Consider the following 17,872-nt stretch of genomic DNA (forward strand, 5'->3'; position numbering starts at 1 on the left):
TACTGTTTACCGTCTAAAAAATAAAAGTTGTGTTGCGTATGCGGATACCGAGAGCGTTAACAATTTGTAATTTATCTGAAAATTATTATTTAATATTTATATACTATTATCTTGCTAAAAAAAATCGATTTATTCCAATACAATCCGGCCGAGAAATCCAGTGTTTCCTAAATTGATGAATAATTGTATATTATTATTCGTGGTATGTACATTGTACATGTATAATAATATCATAATATTGTCTGTATTATTTGTTGAGCTATCATAACTCATAGTTTAATACTATAGAAGCTAATAAATAAAAATATTAAAAATAAAATATAAAATCTTTATTTTAGTGCGCAATTCAAGTAGACCAATCAGAAACGCGGATTGAATACCGTGACCGAACATGGGTAGAGTACGTAAATACGCGATCGGGCCGCTTAAATAATGCATTGTACTGGTAGAAATGGGCGCGATTGAGAATCAGGCGCCACTTGTGCTCATAATATTAACTAAAAGAATTTGCACCTGCGCCCTGCATCCATTTCACCCCACACAAGCGTCACAAGCGTTCCAAATCCCCGTCCACCATTTATAAATTTTCATTGTTCACTATCAGTTTTTTCTATACCATATTTCCTTGTGACTATATTACTGTACTATTATACATCAGTTTAATTTAATTTTTTTGAATTTTCTATGCTGTTTTTGGACATAAAAAGTTAATAGTCGCATTGTAGTAAGTATATAGATTACAATACAAATCTTAACAGGTCACCGTTGTGTGGGCATTGTTAGGCATACATTGTGATTACTTATTTTATAAAACAATGTATTTTATTTATTTTGTTTAAGTAAATTGTATCAAGGAAGAAGATCACTGAGTAAACAATATTACTACTAAGTTTGACTAGTACATTCAAATCTTCAACCAAAACATGTAAGTTATTATTTTTCGCAATATTACTATAATATACAGATAAATCTATGCTTATATAACTGATACATGAAAAACATTTCTTTATCTCTCAAAATTAAATTAAAGTAAACATGTAAACATAACAAACATTAAAAAAAAATAAAAATATGTCTGCCATATTACATTGTTACCTAGTTAAGATGCAAAACTCTTGTAATGCAGTAAGGAATAAGGGATAAAATTCATTCCAAGTGTTTTAATATAATATGCATACTGTTACATATCCGTTAAAATAATAAATACATATTAAATTCCAATGTAAGTAGGTCGCGAATGCATAGGCGGAGCCATTGGACATGCAGGGTATACAGCTGCACGCCCTAATCGCCCTGGCAGGCCACTTTAATTTAAGTTGAGCTTAAATTTAAAGGTTGCATTTTAAATAATTTACTAAACTTAGATTTATATTGTCTATTAAAAATATTTAAATGTGATAGCGAAAAACTAGAAATAGAAGTAATGTTATTAAAATACAATTTCCTAATAAAAACAGTTTATAAGTAATAAAAGTAAAATCAATGAACAATTTTTTAATGTCATTCAAAAGTTTGTAGTGGTTCCAGTAACAAGTTGTACCTGTGAGAGGCCTTTCTCTAAATTAACCATATTCAAATAAAAATTGAGATCTTCCTTTAAGAAAGATAGATTAAAATGCTTTGACGGTATTGATAGTAGAAGAGGAAATTGTTGTCAATGTTTATATTGATGCTATAATAGACAATTTCAAAATAGCAGTAGATTTTCAGAGACAAATGGCGTTATAATATTTTTGAGTGAAGTTTATTTAATATTATAAATATGAGTTTTTAATTTTTTTTTTTTATCAGTACCTATTGACATAAGTAATTAAGTTATCTTTACTACATACTTTCTTAATTATTGTTAAATATAAAGTAACTATATTAAAATATTTTGGCAATTTTATGGATTAGCCTCCCAAGCCCCTCTCCCATGTATTGTGGTGGGCCGATTTAGATTCAGCATGCGCTGAACAACACTTCTGGCTCCGCCTATGCACAAATGGTAATTATAATGTAGTTATGCTTTTGTTACAGAAACACAACAACGATTATTGTTCAAACTACCTATGATAATTTCAATTAATATTTTTTTTTCCATATGCAGACAAATAAGTTAATCATAATATCAATATATTATGATTAGATTATTTGTCTGACATATATTCGTACATATAATTATTGTATAATGTATGGGTTTAATTATAAATATAGTAGTATTATTTATGATTTATAAATTCAACAGTATAAAACCGACTATTATTTTTCAGATAAAAGCATAGTAAGGTATACTAAATTGATTCAGCTGGTGTTTTCTAAATGGAATGCATTTTATTAGAATTCAAAATACAAAGGGAGTTATTTAGACATGGTTTAACAGAACGAGATGTTACTGTTCAATAATAATCTCAAATGTACGAATATTACGGTAATCGGAATAAAAATCTCCTGACAAACGACCCTAGAAAAAAATCCCCAGACTACAATATTACTCATAACCACATGAAAATTATTTTAATATTGAATTACAAATATAGGTATATAACACATTATTTTAAATAAATATAAAATACATCTGTATTTAAATAAATATTTTGAATGATAAAGTCAATATGATATTAAAATATAGGTGGGTAGTAATAATTAATGATACATCTATACTCACAGTAGATTTTAAACTGTTTAAAAAATAGTATATACAAATATATTGAGTTATTGAATTAAAGTTGGATATTTAAATTTATATTGAACATTTAAAGTTCTTATATTTAATACATTATATTCAAAATATTATAGGAAGCGTACCTAATATTTTATTTCAGGGTACTATTATATTAATTTTTTGAATGAAAGTATTATATAAAATATATCTATTTAAAAAAAATATTTATATAAAATATATCTATTTAAAAAAAATATTTATATAAATTATTTTCATGTGAGTAACAACGTAATCTGTGGATTTTTATTCCGGAATTCAAATATTATTTATTTAAATAATAAATATTATGTAACTCAATACAATTTTATATCACATTTTATCAGCTACTATAGTGATCAGCAACCTTTTTGATAAAAATAAAATAAAATTATTTTTACATACTTTTTTATTTTAGAGAAAAATATAAGTCATATCAAATTTAGTTTTGTAACTGTTAGGCATATTCATTTCAAAAAGTATCTAAAATTACTACAAACAAATAATATTTTAATCCGTAGTTTCTAGTTCTACTATTTTACTTATTTTAGTTCTTGATTTGAATACAAATTATATATTAACTTAGCCACAAAAAATTTATATGAGACTCATATGAGGCCTAACTTTCAATGAATTTCTCTCAAACACTTGTAAAGTTGTAATAGATAATGATATCTTTGCGATTTGAAATCTTTATTAGTCGTTAGGTTAATGTATCTGAAATAAATTGTATGTGATGGAATAATATATTTTAAGACATGCATGGTATACATGTTTCTAAAATCACTTTATGAAATAATATAATTAAGCTATTAGAATGTGAAGGATTTTAAGATCATGAAGATGTGCCATTTATGCTTCAAATTATCATTTATTTATCAAAAATTACTTTTTCATATAAATAAGTATCTTAAATAGTCAATTATTAAATAATATACAGTACATTATATACTAATAAAGTCACAAATATTTGATATTTTTAAAATAATTTAAACCAGTGTATTTAGGTACTGTATTGTTGTTTTTTCTCAATTTGAAATGATATGATACTATTCCCTTAGTAAATTCACTTGCCTCAATTATTCCACATTTTTCCAATACACATTTGTGCCTTCTCTGGACAAAACCATGTTTTTATCAACATTCAATTAGGTTATGTAATCAAGTGATTTTTGTAAAATATTGGACCCTTTCTACATTTAGTGATTCAGTTATATTAAAATACTTAAGTTATACGTCCTGCTAAGCAAAAGTGCCGTAACTCGAATAAAAAAATGAGTTAGTTACGGCATCTGATAGGCTTATCAGTTTTACACTATAAAAGTAAATAAAATATCCCTAAAATTACATTAAACAGGCAATAAAATCAATTATCTAGATTTAAAAACGCTGTAGGTAACAAAAAAAAAATAGAAGTATTAAGTAAGAATGCCGCATCTCACACTTACTAAGCATAAAAAACTGTTGCTGTAAATATGTTTATAGATACAGCGTTATTATCTAACATTTTGACTTTTTTTCTAAAGTAACGGCGATATATTATATTAATAGTTTCCAAATTGCTATCATCAATATTATTTGGAAATAAAATTGATTAATTTGTCATAAAACTATAATGCATTATCCAATTCATAATTATTAGACAATTTATTTTCATTTTTTTATTTAACGATCAAATTTATAATTTGTAATAAAACTCATGTTTATAATTAGTGCACTTGATATAATTTGTTGTCATATTTAAATAATTTATTTATTTACATTTATGTACGGAAATTTTACTAAATACATTTAACGTAAATACATTTTTAGACGATTTATTATAATGCCGTAAAGTTTGCTTACAGCGTTTATCCTTAATACATAAAAGTAGCAACAGCTTATATTGCTAAATAATAACATAAAAGTAATTTTAATTTGTATAATAAGCAAACAACACTTTTAAATTATTATTTCATGGCATTCCTTGTCAAGAAAAACTATAAGGGTGGATATGTTTTATACTAAATCAAATAGACTAACAAATAATAAAGGTATAATAAATGAAAATACAAAACTGCATTTTTCTCAAAACTAATAATTTAATTTTTACGACACTTTTGCTTAGCCGGGCAGTATTTATGAATTAATTCATTTTTGTTAATAGAAGTTGAACAATTTAATTTGCTTATAGGTATTCTTAATATGTAGGTAGATTTATTTTTCATAGCATGACAAATGTATCCCAAAATAAAGATGTGGGTAATTTGTTATTTTTTTTTTTAATCAGGCACTATCTATTTTTTGTAATACTGTAGTCTGTAATAGGTACACTTGTTAAGAAAAAAAATTTCTAACAGAAGGTTAATTATAAATTAATAAAATTCTTTATATGACATGCTACCTGATGATGAATGTGATGGAGAAGCCTCCTCCAAGTAATCGGGAAAATTATGAAAAATTATAAAGTGCCAACAATTATTTGCCATTAATTATAAATATTCTGGCTACGTGCCTGGCTATATATAGAGCCGCTCTATGGTGATATCTCAATATTTTAAAATAAAATAGGTTTTTATTAATACATTCTTATCTCTATATTTATTTATACTTATGCTCTTAAAATATATAGTTAAGTGTTTTTGGAAATTTATGTTTTAGTGATCAATAATTTTATTTTATTATTTTATTTTCACGTTTTAAATGTCATTTAATTTTCCATGACAGAATATTTTTACCTATATATATAATTATTTAATTTTAAACTAGGAGTTAATTTAGTATACTCTTAGGTACTTAAAATATAATGAGTGCAGTGAGCCTGAGGTACCATGCAACATGTTGGTCAACTACTCTACATATAAGGACTTAAAATTTTTTTAACTTATCAACAAGTAAAAACTAATACAAAATAAAATCTAATTTTCTAACATTAAAATTTAAATCCTCGGAAAAATGTCCTGGTTTCTATTATTCGTGATGTAAAACGTTGTTTGATAATTAGGTCAAATTATGTAAAACAAATATTTCAAAACTTTTCGATTTATTCGTGTTTATGTATAAAAAATTATCTTGATCTTTTTTTTTATATCCTATATTTTATTATAAAAGTCTGAACTATGAATCATATTTTAAATTTGTGTCATTAGTAAACTATTTAGTTCCTAATAGGTATATAAATTATACCCACATAAATACATAATTAAAAAAATTTTAAAAAGTATTACGATAAGAGGTATTAACAGATAAATATTTCATATAAACAATATTATTTTTTTATAATAAAAAAAATAGATTATATCAATTTAATCTCGATATATAGTTTAACTAAATAATATATTATACTCGTGATATAAGTATAATCTACTGCACACGGCACTAGAATAATGTTTAAAATATTTAATATAATTAAAACAAAATATTACGTACGCAATACTATAATATTATGTATTGTCTTATATTATTTATTGTTTTATTAGTTATACTAATGTAGGTACTTACTTGTATTGTAAATGGTATTATGCAGTTTAAATAATCAGTTAAATTAAATTATACTCTAATTTTCTATAAATCGTTGTTATCCAATATAATAATATAACAATAATTATTTTTAAACAATGGCTTGTATTTCAAGCATGAAAATATTTGTAATTGAAACGATTCTATTGATCACAATAGCTTACAATAAAAGCAAAATATATAAACCAATATTGAATAGTCTAAACTAATTATTTAACCAATTGGTTCTGTTAAGTTCTATTATTGGTTCTATTCTGTTTAGAGTTTCGGACATTGTTTCATTATTATAATAATTATTTTATATGTAATGTTATCGTAATAATTACGTTTTGTGAATTTGTGATAAATGATCAGTTTCATTCGGCAGAAAGGCAGACAATGAAATATACGACCACGATGTGTTTAGAATGTTAATATAATGTTATTTAAAATAACCCCGGGGTGGCCAACTCATTTGCAAAGGATAAAATGTTATCCAATATTTAAAATATAAACTTGGACTATGTACTTTTATTGTAAAGAGCAATACATCCTGGGGTGTCTATATAAAAAGTACAAATACATCCTGGAACGTTTGCATATATACTTTTTATACAGATAACAAATGTTGTATTGTTGTTACCTATTTTCATACAACAATACAATGTAATACTGATTGCTGAACACAAAGTGTATACTTGCATAAAATACTGTTTTTTTTTTTTTAGTTTTAATTGTCATATATATTTGTATTATCCAATTATATGTATTTTGAGTAAATACACAAATAGTGTGATAAATTAATTAGAATAACAGTCCTAAACTTTACGAGTTCTAAAATTTGTAGAGTAATTAAAATTATAAAAATTAACTGAGAATAAAATTATGCATAGTTATCTGTTAATCTATTATATAAATTTAAAATCGTAGATTTACGATTAATTTGGTATCAGTGAATAATAGGTAGGTACCTAATATATTGTATGATTACGGCTTGTATCAAATATCGAGAAATGTGAACAACGAGTAAAAATAATTTACTTACTAAATATTTTTTAATTTATTTTTTTAGTGTAATAATGACCTTATAATAACCAAATTATTTAAATAAAACATAATGACAATTGAAAATTATTTCAATAGAAAGTGATTTAGATTTTCTTTAAAAAAATTGATAAAATAATTTTATGTGAAGCTTTAAATTCCATGTCAATCTTATAATCAACTCAATTTTACGTAAATTTGCTTGAGTGACTATCTGATTTACATAACAGAATAGAACACCTCAACGACTAAGCTAAACGCTTACTGGCCAATTACTAATCAGTAATTAGTATTCAGTAATCATTTATGTTGTGTTATACAACATATTTTATGGTCTTCACAGTACACTAATAATTGTCTACGTCCTTTTTGATATTTTCAAATTCATAATAATGTCAGTATAGTTTTGCTTATATTATTGTATTAATCGGATGACTGCTATCAATATATTTTTGTTTATAGTGATTAGGTGGACAAACACTTTCTTATCATTTTTATGTTCTTATCAATTGTGTACAATTTATTCAAGTGTATGGTGTAACGATTATACTGCGTTTTTATATTATTATACTTTATTAATTTTATTTATGGTCTTGGATCCAAATTTTTACTTATTCCAAGTTTCTATCAAAGTATCATTGTTATTTTTGCCATCTCAGTTATACGACATTTCTTATGTTGACAATGTGTCTTGCTTAATATAAATTTGTTTCTATAAAAAGTATTTTGACGTTAGTTATACAAATCCTATTGTTTTGGATTATTAAGATTTTCCAAGCAGACCAATAGTGCAAAATCATTCGTTTAAGTAATCACTTGTACAATTTATCAGTTTTATATTGGCCTCAGACTCTTCAACTCTGTATCAGCAGTGATCTGCGGTCGGTACACGGTAATATTAGAATTTGGAGCCAACTTTTAATGCCATAAGTTTTAGATCATAAACTATGGATACTGCATAGACCCATAGCCTATATTAAATGTGTTATGTGTGTGTATCCAACATAATATTTAAATAGTACGTGTGTACTGTAATATATGCATACACGTCTCTGTTTTGATACCTATTATTTTTTTAGATTTCTAAAAATTGGGTGAAATCTAACAAGCAATCACAGGATCATTAATAATATCTGTTATATTATATAAATGTAATATTATACATGTACCTCATTCGTCTTATTAACCACTGTTAAATACATTTAACATCCAGTGCTTATCAAACAGAAGAAGTGAATGATCTAATATTTTTGTTCAAACTACTAAATGGTTTCATCATTTTTCTGGAGCTATTAAGTTTTTTTCTGTTCCTCAATTTAAAACTAGATCATCAATCGTTACTACTTTCTATCTAAATAACCACAAAACTATTTATGCGTTATCCGCTCCTATAAATAGAATGATAGCTATCGCTAATGATATATAAATTGTATTTTTTAATTTCAATCTAAATTCTGTTTATTTTTTCAATAGTTTTGTAAGAAAAAATTTTTATTAGTTTTATATCTACAATTAATTGTATTACTGTATTGAGTTTCGTAGTTTGAGTATTTTCTCCAATGTTATTTTTACCATATTACTGTTTTTTTTGTATTATTAGAATATTAAGTATCTTAGTTATTCATTAATTTATTTTATTTTTTCAAATGTTATACCATATTTATATGTACTAAATTATAATCTTTATGTAATTGAGTTATTACCCATGAACAAATAAATAATAATAAGTATTCATTGTAGGCAGGCTCTACTATCTTTTTTATTTAACTCATTTTGGTTGTAGGTATATAACTATTTAATGAAAATATTGTATTTTATGAAAATAATCTGTTAATAACTATCTATTAATAAATATAATATTCAGGTACACACATATATTCATAGTTAATTAAACATATTATATATAATGATAAATATATGCACATTTTTATAGGAGTAAGTGATCAATCGTAATCCAATGCCTTCACCATCCAGGTTTTATGTGTAATCGCACCTCACACAATGCTGTTGCATAATACATTCATATGGAATTATAATTGTGTTTGAACTAAGGTCGTTGTCCGTTATCAAGGTATCATGGAGAAATTGTACTGTTTGTATTCAAAGAGTTTGTTATAGACAAGTAGTTTTTCTGGAACTTAATCATCCTGTTGAACAGATACCTCATCTGTTAAGTTAGGTTTTACTGTTGATGTAGTTACTTAAAATTGATAATTAAACTATAATTATTTAAACAAATATTAAGTTGATGGTACTGAAATTAATAAACCGTGCATTTTCACTTTTCAAGTTTACAACAATAAATAACAATCAACTAATGACTGGTTCATATTGTATCAAAATTTACATTATTGAAGAATAAATAAAAATTCATACTTAAATGAATTAAAAATAAAATCATGTAGTGATAAAAATGTTTAAACAGTGGGGGGTTTTTTTTTTAAATTACTGGTTTTTAAATAAAATAAAATTTATGTAATTTTGTTGGCTTTCCTGGGTATTGCTAAGGTAAGGGGAAATCTCATTTCTTGCATAGCAAATTGCCCTTAGTTTTATAATTGGTGTAATTAAGTATATTTTTGTATTTTTATTTAATGAGATTTTAACATTACATTATGATATATCGACAATTATGTACATTAATCTGGAATAATATAGTTGGTAAAGCTCACACTCTTAAATTCAGAGGCCTAATTGCAGAATAAAATTTAGCGTATGTTTTATTATGTTAACATTGTCGGTTGAAAGAGCGTCAATGAGGGAAAAAATTAATACCAGAGGTGGAAAAGAGATTCTTTAGCTGAGATCACCCTAATAACCTAACCTCACCTCAAGCACCCATATCACCACCTAAATCTGCTCCTGAATACTAAGGTATTCATTAACGAAAATTAAAATATATTGAATAAAATGATAAATTCAAATAGTATTTAAATTATACAGGGTGATTTTTTTATTAAGGAACACTCATTATTTAAAAAAGTATTCACTTTTTTCAAAATATTTTTTATGGTTTCAAGTTGTTAAAAAACCAACCTAGAGTTATGACAACCTAGAGTTTTAATTTCATATTCCAAAGCAGAATATTTTTCTAAATATTTTGATTCATAAAAATCGAATTTAGGGCAAGTAGTTTTTGAGTTATAAGTATTTAAAGTTTAGATTGACAGAGTGGAGTGGTACGGGGTCACCCCGCAAAATGTTTGTCCACTACTTCGCTTGTCTAAACTTTAAATACATATAACTCATAAACAAGCGGAGTAGTGGACAAACATTTTGCTGGGTAACCCCGTACCACTTCACACTGCCAATCTAAACTTTAAATACTTATAACTCAAAAACTACTAGCCCTAAATTCGATTTTTATGAATCAAAATACTTAGAAAAATATTCTGCTTTGGAATATGAAATTAAAACTCTATGTTGTCATTCAAAAACGTAAAAAACTTAAAAAATGATAAGGATAAAAAATATTTAAAAATATAATTTTTTAATAAAAACGTTGGTTTTTAAGAACTTGAAACTATGTAAAAAAATATTTTGAAAAAATGAGTGTTCTTTGATAAAAAAATCACCCAGTATAGTTGATGTTCATAACATTTTATATAAATGTAGTATATTTGTATTAATTCTTTCAAATATGATTTCTGAAATAAATACTATAGTAATGTTAATTTCAGGCACTTTTTTTTATCAAAAACAACATAATATATATAATAAAACAAATAATTTAGTCATACTATTTTAAATAATACATTCAACTGTTAAATTTTAAATTGCTAAATTTAACAAGTAAATAGTGGCTCTTGTCCATTAATTTTCATTGTATCCTTAAATTAATACATTTTTCATGCAATCCAGCATTAATCTCATATAGTATTGAATATTGACTATTGTGCATAGTGAGATACAAAATGGCATAGACAACAGTGTAAGTAAATTTTGGATTTTGTAGGTGTTTGCTTTTTTCCTACAGTTTAAAATACTTAGCTCTACCTTCAAATTTATACTACTAAGAATAAAATTTTAGTAAATTTTGTTTTTTAGCTATTATTTTTTATGATGCTTTCTTTGATATTTTGGGTGCTTTTTATGTTTACTTTTTTTGTTTTGTGTTTAATAATATTTTTCTAAAAGAATTCTGAAACTAAATATTTGAAAGTTCAATATTTACTTTTATCATATTTTTTTAAAGCCCTAAATAGCAAGCTATTGTTTAATAATTATTTATACTATAATGTGTTCCAAGCACGATTAAAGGTATATCTTTAACCTTGATTCCAAGGACATAACTTGTTGAATTTATCTCGTTTTATGTTTGATCCAATCAATTGAACATTTTTTTTTATTACATATTATATTTTTATATATTTAATTATAATTCAAAACATTAAATTAACAACTTTAAACCTGTTATAGGCATAGTTATGAATTTGTATACTATCAAATAGTAATACAACTAAATTTATAGCTACAATACTATTATAGAACTTTTGTAGGTTTGTTAAAAATAATCAGGGTGATTTCTTTATGCTTTTTTTAATTTAAGCGCTTTTATTGTTATGGTTTTATAAAGCTACAAAATCCAAACTCTATAAGAGAATATAGCCAAGGGGATTGAAATTAAAAACAATAATATGTAAAATAAAATATTCTCATGTATGTCTAAAAATTATAATTACAAATTCAAGTTTTTTTTGTTTAAAAAAAAAATTTATTTAGTTATAATATAAACAAAATAGATTTTTGATATTAATACAATTGCCAAGTAACAAAAACATAATTTAAAATTGACTGTTATTTTTGATATTATAAATTATACAAATTGTTTAATTTTCATTATGAATAAACATTGACCGTTAAGAGTTGGTATGTATGTTCTGACTTTGATTTATTTGAATAATTATTATTATTATATTTTTTATGTTTGAACCTATTAAATATGAATGTATTACAGGTGATCAATTTATAAATGTTAACATTGTTTGTTATAAATGTTTGCTTGGTTTATTGTTTATCTACTAACTGGGTAGCTTTTACTTAATAGTTAATAGTAATATATTACTAAACTAAATACAGCAATAGGTTAAATACTTAAAAATCAGTGCCAAGAATTGCAATACTAGATACTATATGTTGTCTACTGATTATTGTAATTCTAGATGCACTATAAAATAAAAAACATAAAATTGGTTTATTGATTTATAAGATAAAATAAATATTTATAAAAAATTTGAATCAAACATACCTACAAATATGTTACAAACAAATACTTTTTTTACTGAGTATTTAAGTATGTATTTTAAATATTTACAAAATAAATATCTTTAACCTGTACCTGTACTTGAATATATTTCAAAAGTATCTTTTACAAGGCTATTTATATTATTTATTACTACTTTTGGTGCTAGATATTGAATTATGCTAATTTTGGTATGATATTAATGTTTAATGATTATAATGTATTCTAATAATATTCAGTATTATTTATTTACTTTATTTATTTATTTATAACTTATCTTTTAATAATAATAATTTTTCAAAAGTAACATTAGAAAAATCTGTTCCTTGTAGAATTTTTTATAAATCCAGCAGATGGAAACATAAGTTTGATAAGTGAAAGAGAACAAGCTGTTATTGAATCGAATAAAAACTTGAATAACTATAGGATAATTATTAAGTATATCTTAAAGATTTAATTTCATCAAATATTTCCAATACTGGTTATACCTCTAAAGTGGGATAGTCATACAATCATTATGTACCTAACTAGAGTATAGTTATTGTTCAAGTCATTAAAAAATGAATGTTTCAAAGTATTTCTTTAATGTATTGTAATACAAAATATTTCTCACTTTTTATAACTGATCGGGACACAAGATATAAGATTCAATTCTATTTAAGATACTACCCAACTCTGAGTTTATGTATCTATATGTCATAGTTAAATTGTTAACTTCCATACTTTTATGTAATAACTAGGTAGTTCATGAATTACCTACAAATATTAGTTAAAATATGAAATCATACATGAAAATCATACTGTAACTAGTTATTTTATGGAATTTTAGTTAGATATACGCTAAAGTAAAAAATGCATTAAATTTAAAATATATTATAAGATTTTATTTATTTTAAATTAAATTAATTATTTATTTGAACATGTAAGACTATTGTAACATTTAGAGTTGCACAGTACTTTTTTTCTGTAAAGACACTGCTTTGCATCACTTTTTTTGGTATTAATGCTCTTTAACAAACACTGATCAGTTCCCAGTGACTGTGCAGTTGCTCCAGATTTTAATGTATGATTATCATTAGTATGATGGACAGTAAAATGACGATATTGTACATGATATTTTGTATACAATTTAACACATTAATGATGTGATGCCAGGGAATGTTTAAAATAACTGGTTAAATTATAAATACCTACATGTTTTAATTATTTTATACATTTCTTAGTTATTTCATTAACTCGTTGACCGCCACGGTTTTTTTTGTCTTGTAACTCATAACCGCCATGAGATTTTATTTGAGATCTCAAAACAATTACTAGTACTGAATATCGAGACTCCATATGAGATCTCACCGAAATCGATTTTTGGTGAGATCTCATACGGAGTCTCAATATTCGGTACTTTTTGTCGGATTTGAAAAGTACAGTGTTGCCACTTTCAGATGGTGTAATAAGCTTGCAGATATCATTTTTAGTTTTTTTTTTATCAATATTTGTTTAAATCGTCAAAACTGTTGCCAAGTAAAACCCCCTTGGCGGCAGGGAGTAAACTGGTGAGATCTCATACAAGAGCTCATGGCGGTCAATGTGTTAAGTAATTGATTCAATACTTTAACTGTAACATATATATATATATAAAGACTAGAATATTATTTTTCAATATTGCCTAACTAAAAAATACTCAGTACAAATATTAAGTATATTTATGTGGTTGTTAGATTATCTGAAAAGTTGTATTAAATACTAAACATTAATATACTCTGTATTTTGTATCAAAGTACTCAATTTGTGATATCTTGCTCAGTCCTGACCACATTTATACTCAGTAGTACAAGTACTGGATTCTTTATGCTTTTATGCAAAATCATGTTTAATTTTAACTTTATCTTGCTAAAAATTGAACGAAACATTGCTATTTGTATGATATTGCTCTCTTGTATTCTGGTAAACTAATTAATTACTAAAATTTAGCTACTGATATAAGAGACTATCAATAACACATTGACAAAATCGGAATGTCTGACATTATATGCATATTATTGGTTATTATTATCGTTATAAATTATAAATAATAATGCTGTTTTATTTTTTCATGTAGTTCAAGTATAGAAGTCATTGTTTCATTTCTGCCAACCAGAAGTACGGATACATCGTCAAGTTGTATCATTGGTTTTTCTTTAAAGAATTAAAACTGAGTAAGTATAAATATTTGATTACTCACTTTATAAAAGTAATAAGTATTTACAACTAAATTTACATATTATTATCTTCCTTATTTATTTTGACATCCATTATAAGTTTTGTATTATCAAAATTTAAAACATACCCCTTATTTTCATAACAGTTCTCACAAAAATATTAAGGATCCCTTAATAATTGAAACAGGTCTATTAGAACAGTCTATTAGAATTTAATGGTTCAATAGGTAACTATTCAAATAATATTTTATTTTAAATTAATTTATGTAGTTATTTTATTTCCAGAATTCTCTGAAAATTAGATTTAACCATTCAATTTTTATAACTATGTTTATAAATACATTCATTTATTTCATAACAGCTTTAATTTCCTTATTAAAATGTATTGTTTACATTTCAAAAGAAATGTTCCAATTGTATGGGTGCTTCAAGTTAAGTAAAAATTTGATTTAAGATGATATTATTTATTATTTTATTTTATAAATTATGTACATTGCGCACAGTAATAGAAAAATATATGTACATATTTATTATTCTTGATTAAAGTTGATAAAATCAAATGTTCAAACATTAAAAAAAAGCAGAAGATTTTTTTCAGAAGAATTCTGTCTTCAAGTAGATTTAAATTAAAATAAAAAAAAATTAAAAAATTAATAATTGAGAAAAGTAGAAAATGCTAGTAATTGGTGTTGAACGAACATTTTGGTTCTGGTTATCTTGTGTTCTTTGTTTGACTGATAAGTGTACCCCCAAAAGAGAACCAAGTTTTTATAATTTAGATTTTTGGGAAAGTTCAATAAAGCAAATTTTGTTTTTGACGGTGTCAGAGTGATATAATTGGATAAGTATCAATTTATGGCCTATTGATATTGATAATTAATTTGGAAATATTGTTGTTAGTTATATATGATTTAATTAGCTGACCTGGCAATGATTTGCTATTGCTAGATTTCAGTGTAATATTAATTTTACTTAGATACTTGTTTTTGTTATGGATAAGAACATTCCAAGGTCCAACATTTAATAAAATTGCTTCAGCTTCAATTGAAATCTTGATAACTCTAATATTTCCTTTGTGATTTTTTATATAATAGTGTAAGATAGTAAGTTGGGAATATTATGAAAAATGTGTTTCTGGAATAGAAAATATTTAAAATTTACATTTCACTGATTTTAACAATAATTTTAATAAAATAATTGATCTTACAAAAATGTATTATGATTAAAATCAAAGAATAAAAAAATAAATAACATTTAAGGGTATTCTTTTTTCATATTTTATAATTGAAATTTGATTTATATAACATATTTATTTACATATAATTGATAACAAAAATAGGCTAATAAAAGTACATAATAATGTGATTTTGAATTTATTACAACAGATGAGAAATATGAACTATTTATATCACATTAACTTGGTAACTCAAGAGTTTATTTATGCTTAAACAGATATCTTTTAGTCAATTATCTCATGCCAGTAAATTAATGTGTGATTAATAATATTGCACAATTTAAATGTTTACAGATTCCATAGAAAACATCCACATGTATACCCAGGAGCAATTCTTCTTTTATGAACTTCTTAAAGATATCCAGGAAGATATTCATTTTTTAAATGATAAACCGGGCAAAGTTTACATAACTTTAACGGAACATTTGAAAAATGTGAATGCTAGAGTTCCTGAACCATTCACAGAACAAGAACTTGTTAACATGGAAGAATGTATAAGAGATGCAGTAAAAGATCTTACTGATCTTGATCTTAACACTTACCTTTGTACTGGAGTTGTTGTTTTATCTGAATATTTAGATTCCCCGGAGGATATGTTTGAATATATTGGAAAAAAAAAGAGAGGCTTGTAATTTATTAGTACTCACAGTTTATTAAAAAGTAATTTTTTTAAATAATCTTCATTTTTATAATACTTAGCTTATAGTAATAATTAGGCAGGTAGATTATATACAAAAGTATTGATTTGTGAATGTCAATAATTAATTGTGCGCTGATCGGAATGAAATAGCAGAATACATTTTTTCAGAACAAATACAAATTACATTTTAGTAGGTTCATAATGTCATAATAAATTATAGATTACACCGGAAATAAAATTTAATAACAATATTAATAATTTGGTTTATATTTTAAATTTTTGGATTTTAAGACATTTGATCTATTTATTATACTAAAAAATACATACTATAATCACGTCTTATCCTCCTCCCATTGATCCACGCCAGTGATGAATTAGTTAATAGAATCACAGTAAAAAGCTAGAATGTAGTTTAGTTTATTATACTTTTTAATATAAAATTAAGTTCTTTAAAAAAATTAGCTACATTTTAATCAACAAATATTAAGAAAACTTTTTTAAAATTATTTTATAATAGAATAGATATTATAAGTAGTTTCTAGTTATTTGTCTTATTTAACTAACTTATTCATTTTATATTCAACTATTGAAAATTGAAGTATAGGTATACTTAATGCAAAATGAAAAAAAAAAAATTAAATTAAATTTATCTCATTGTATTTGAAGCTTATAAAATTCTAATTTATTAGCATGATAAGTAGTTTATTATTGTAGTATTGTATTTTACAAACAATCTTTAGAAGTAAAATTTTAATAATTAAGTTGCTGTCAACAATGTCTTACAAAAAATAAAATGCTTTTATATCTATATTTGTTAATAAGTGTATTTTTTCACAAAGATATTATAAAGAATGAATCAAACTAATTTCATATAAAATTATATAGTTTATGCTTTACGCAGTGACTGAAGTCCAAAATGTTACCCATAATATCAGACACATCCACTTAAACTGTTGACATCCACCCATTTCTTTCAACTCTAAACCAATTTTAGTTTTTATGTAGTCAATAATACAAATTGTATTGTCAACATTTGAAAACAACACACAATTAAATTGAATGTCTTAATTAAATAATTAAGTATTTATCAGTTTCTTTATTGATTGCATTGTGCTACTTTAAAAATAAAATTTAATATAATGTATTATTTTACAAGATTTTATATATTCCAATTAAAATTATTAACATTCATTATATCCCTGTCACAACCACGACATTTGAAAATACTGTAAATATTAATACTGGACAGTCAATGTTTAGAAACATGCGACATTGAATCCCTCTAAGGCTCTAAAATCGTGATGGTTGTCTGTTTGAGAAATCCTTGGGCGTAGTTAACCTAAAAAATTATATTACATAA

At 24.4% G+C, this 17,872-nt stretch overlaps 1 protein-coding gene and 1 long non-coding RNA gene across 2 annotated transcripts; both read left to right on the forward strand.

Annotated features, from left to right (window-relative positions):
- Positions 1-906: 906 nt before the first annotated feature.
- Positions 907-17,322, forward strand: LOC107167941 (uncharacterized). Its single transcript, XM_089215884.1, has 3 exons — positions 907-925; positions 14,539-14,635; positions 16,167-17,322. The coding sequence occupies exon 3, from the start codon at positions 16,187-16,189 to the stop codon at positions 16,502-16,504; it is 318 nt and encodes a 105-aa protein (XP_089072010.1). The 5' UTR covers positions 907-925; positions 14,539-14,635; positions 16,167-16,186; the 3' UTR covers positions 16,505-17,322.
- LOC149062373 (uncharacterized) lies at positions 8,082-8,391 on the forward strand. Its single transcript, XR_016189384.1, has 2 exons — positions 8,082-8,219; positions 8,281-8,391. It is a non-coding gene; the product is annotated as an uncharacterized LOC149062373 (long non-coding RNA).
- Positions 17,323-17,872: the final 550 nt, after the last annotated feature.

This window comes from Diuraphis noxia, unplaced genomic scaffold, assembly GCF_037042655.1.
Source record: "Diuraphis noxia isolate RWA-SAM2 unplaced genomic scaffold, SU_Dnox_SAM2 contig0001, whole genome shotgun sequence".
Lineage (NCBI taxonomy): Eukaryota > Metazoa > Arthropoda > Insecta > Hemiptera > Aphididae > Diuraphis > Diuraphis noxia.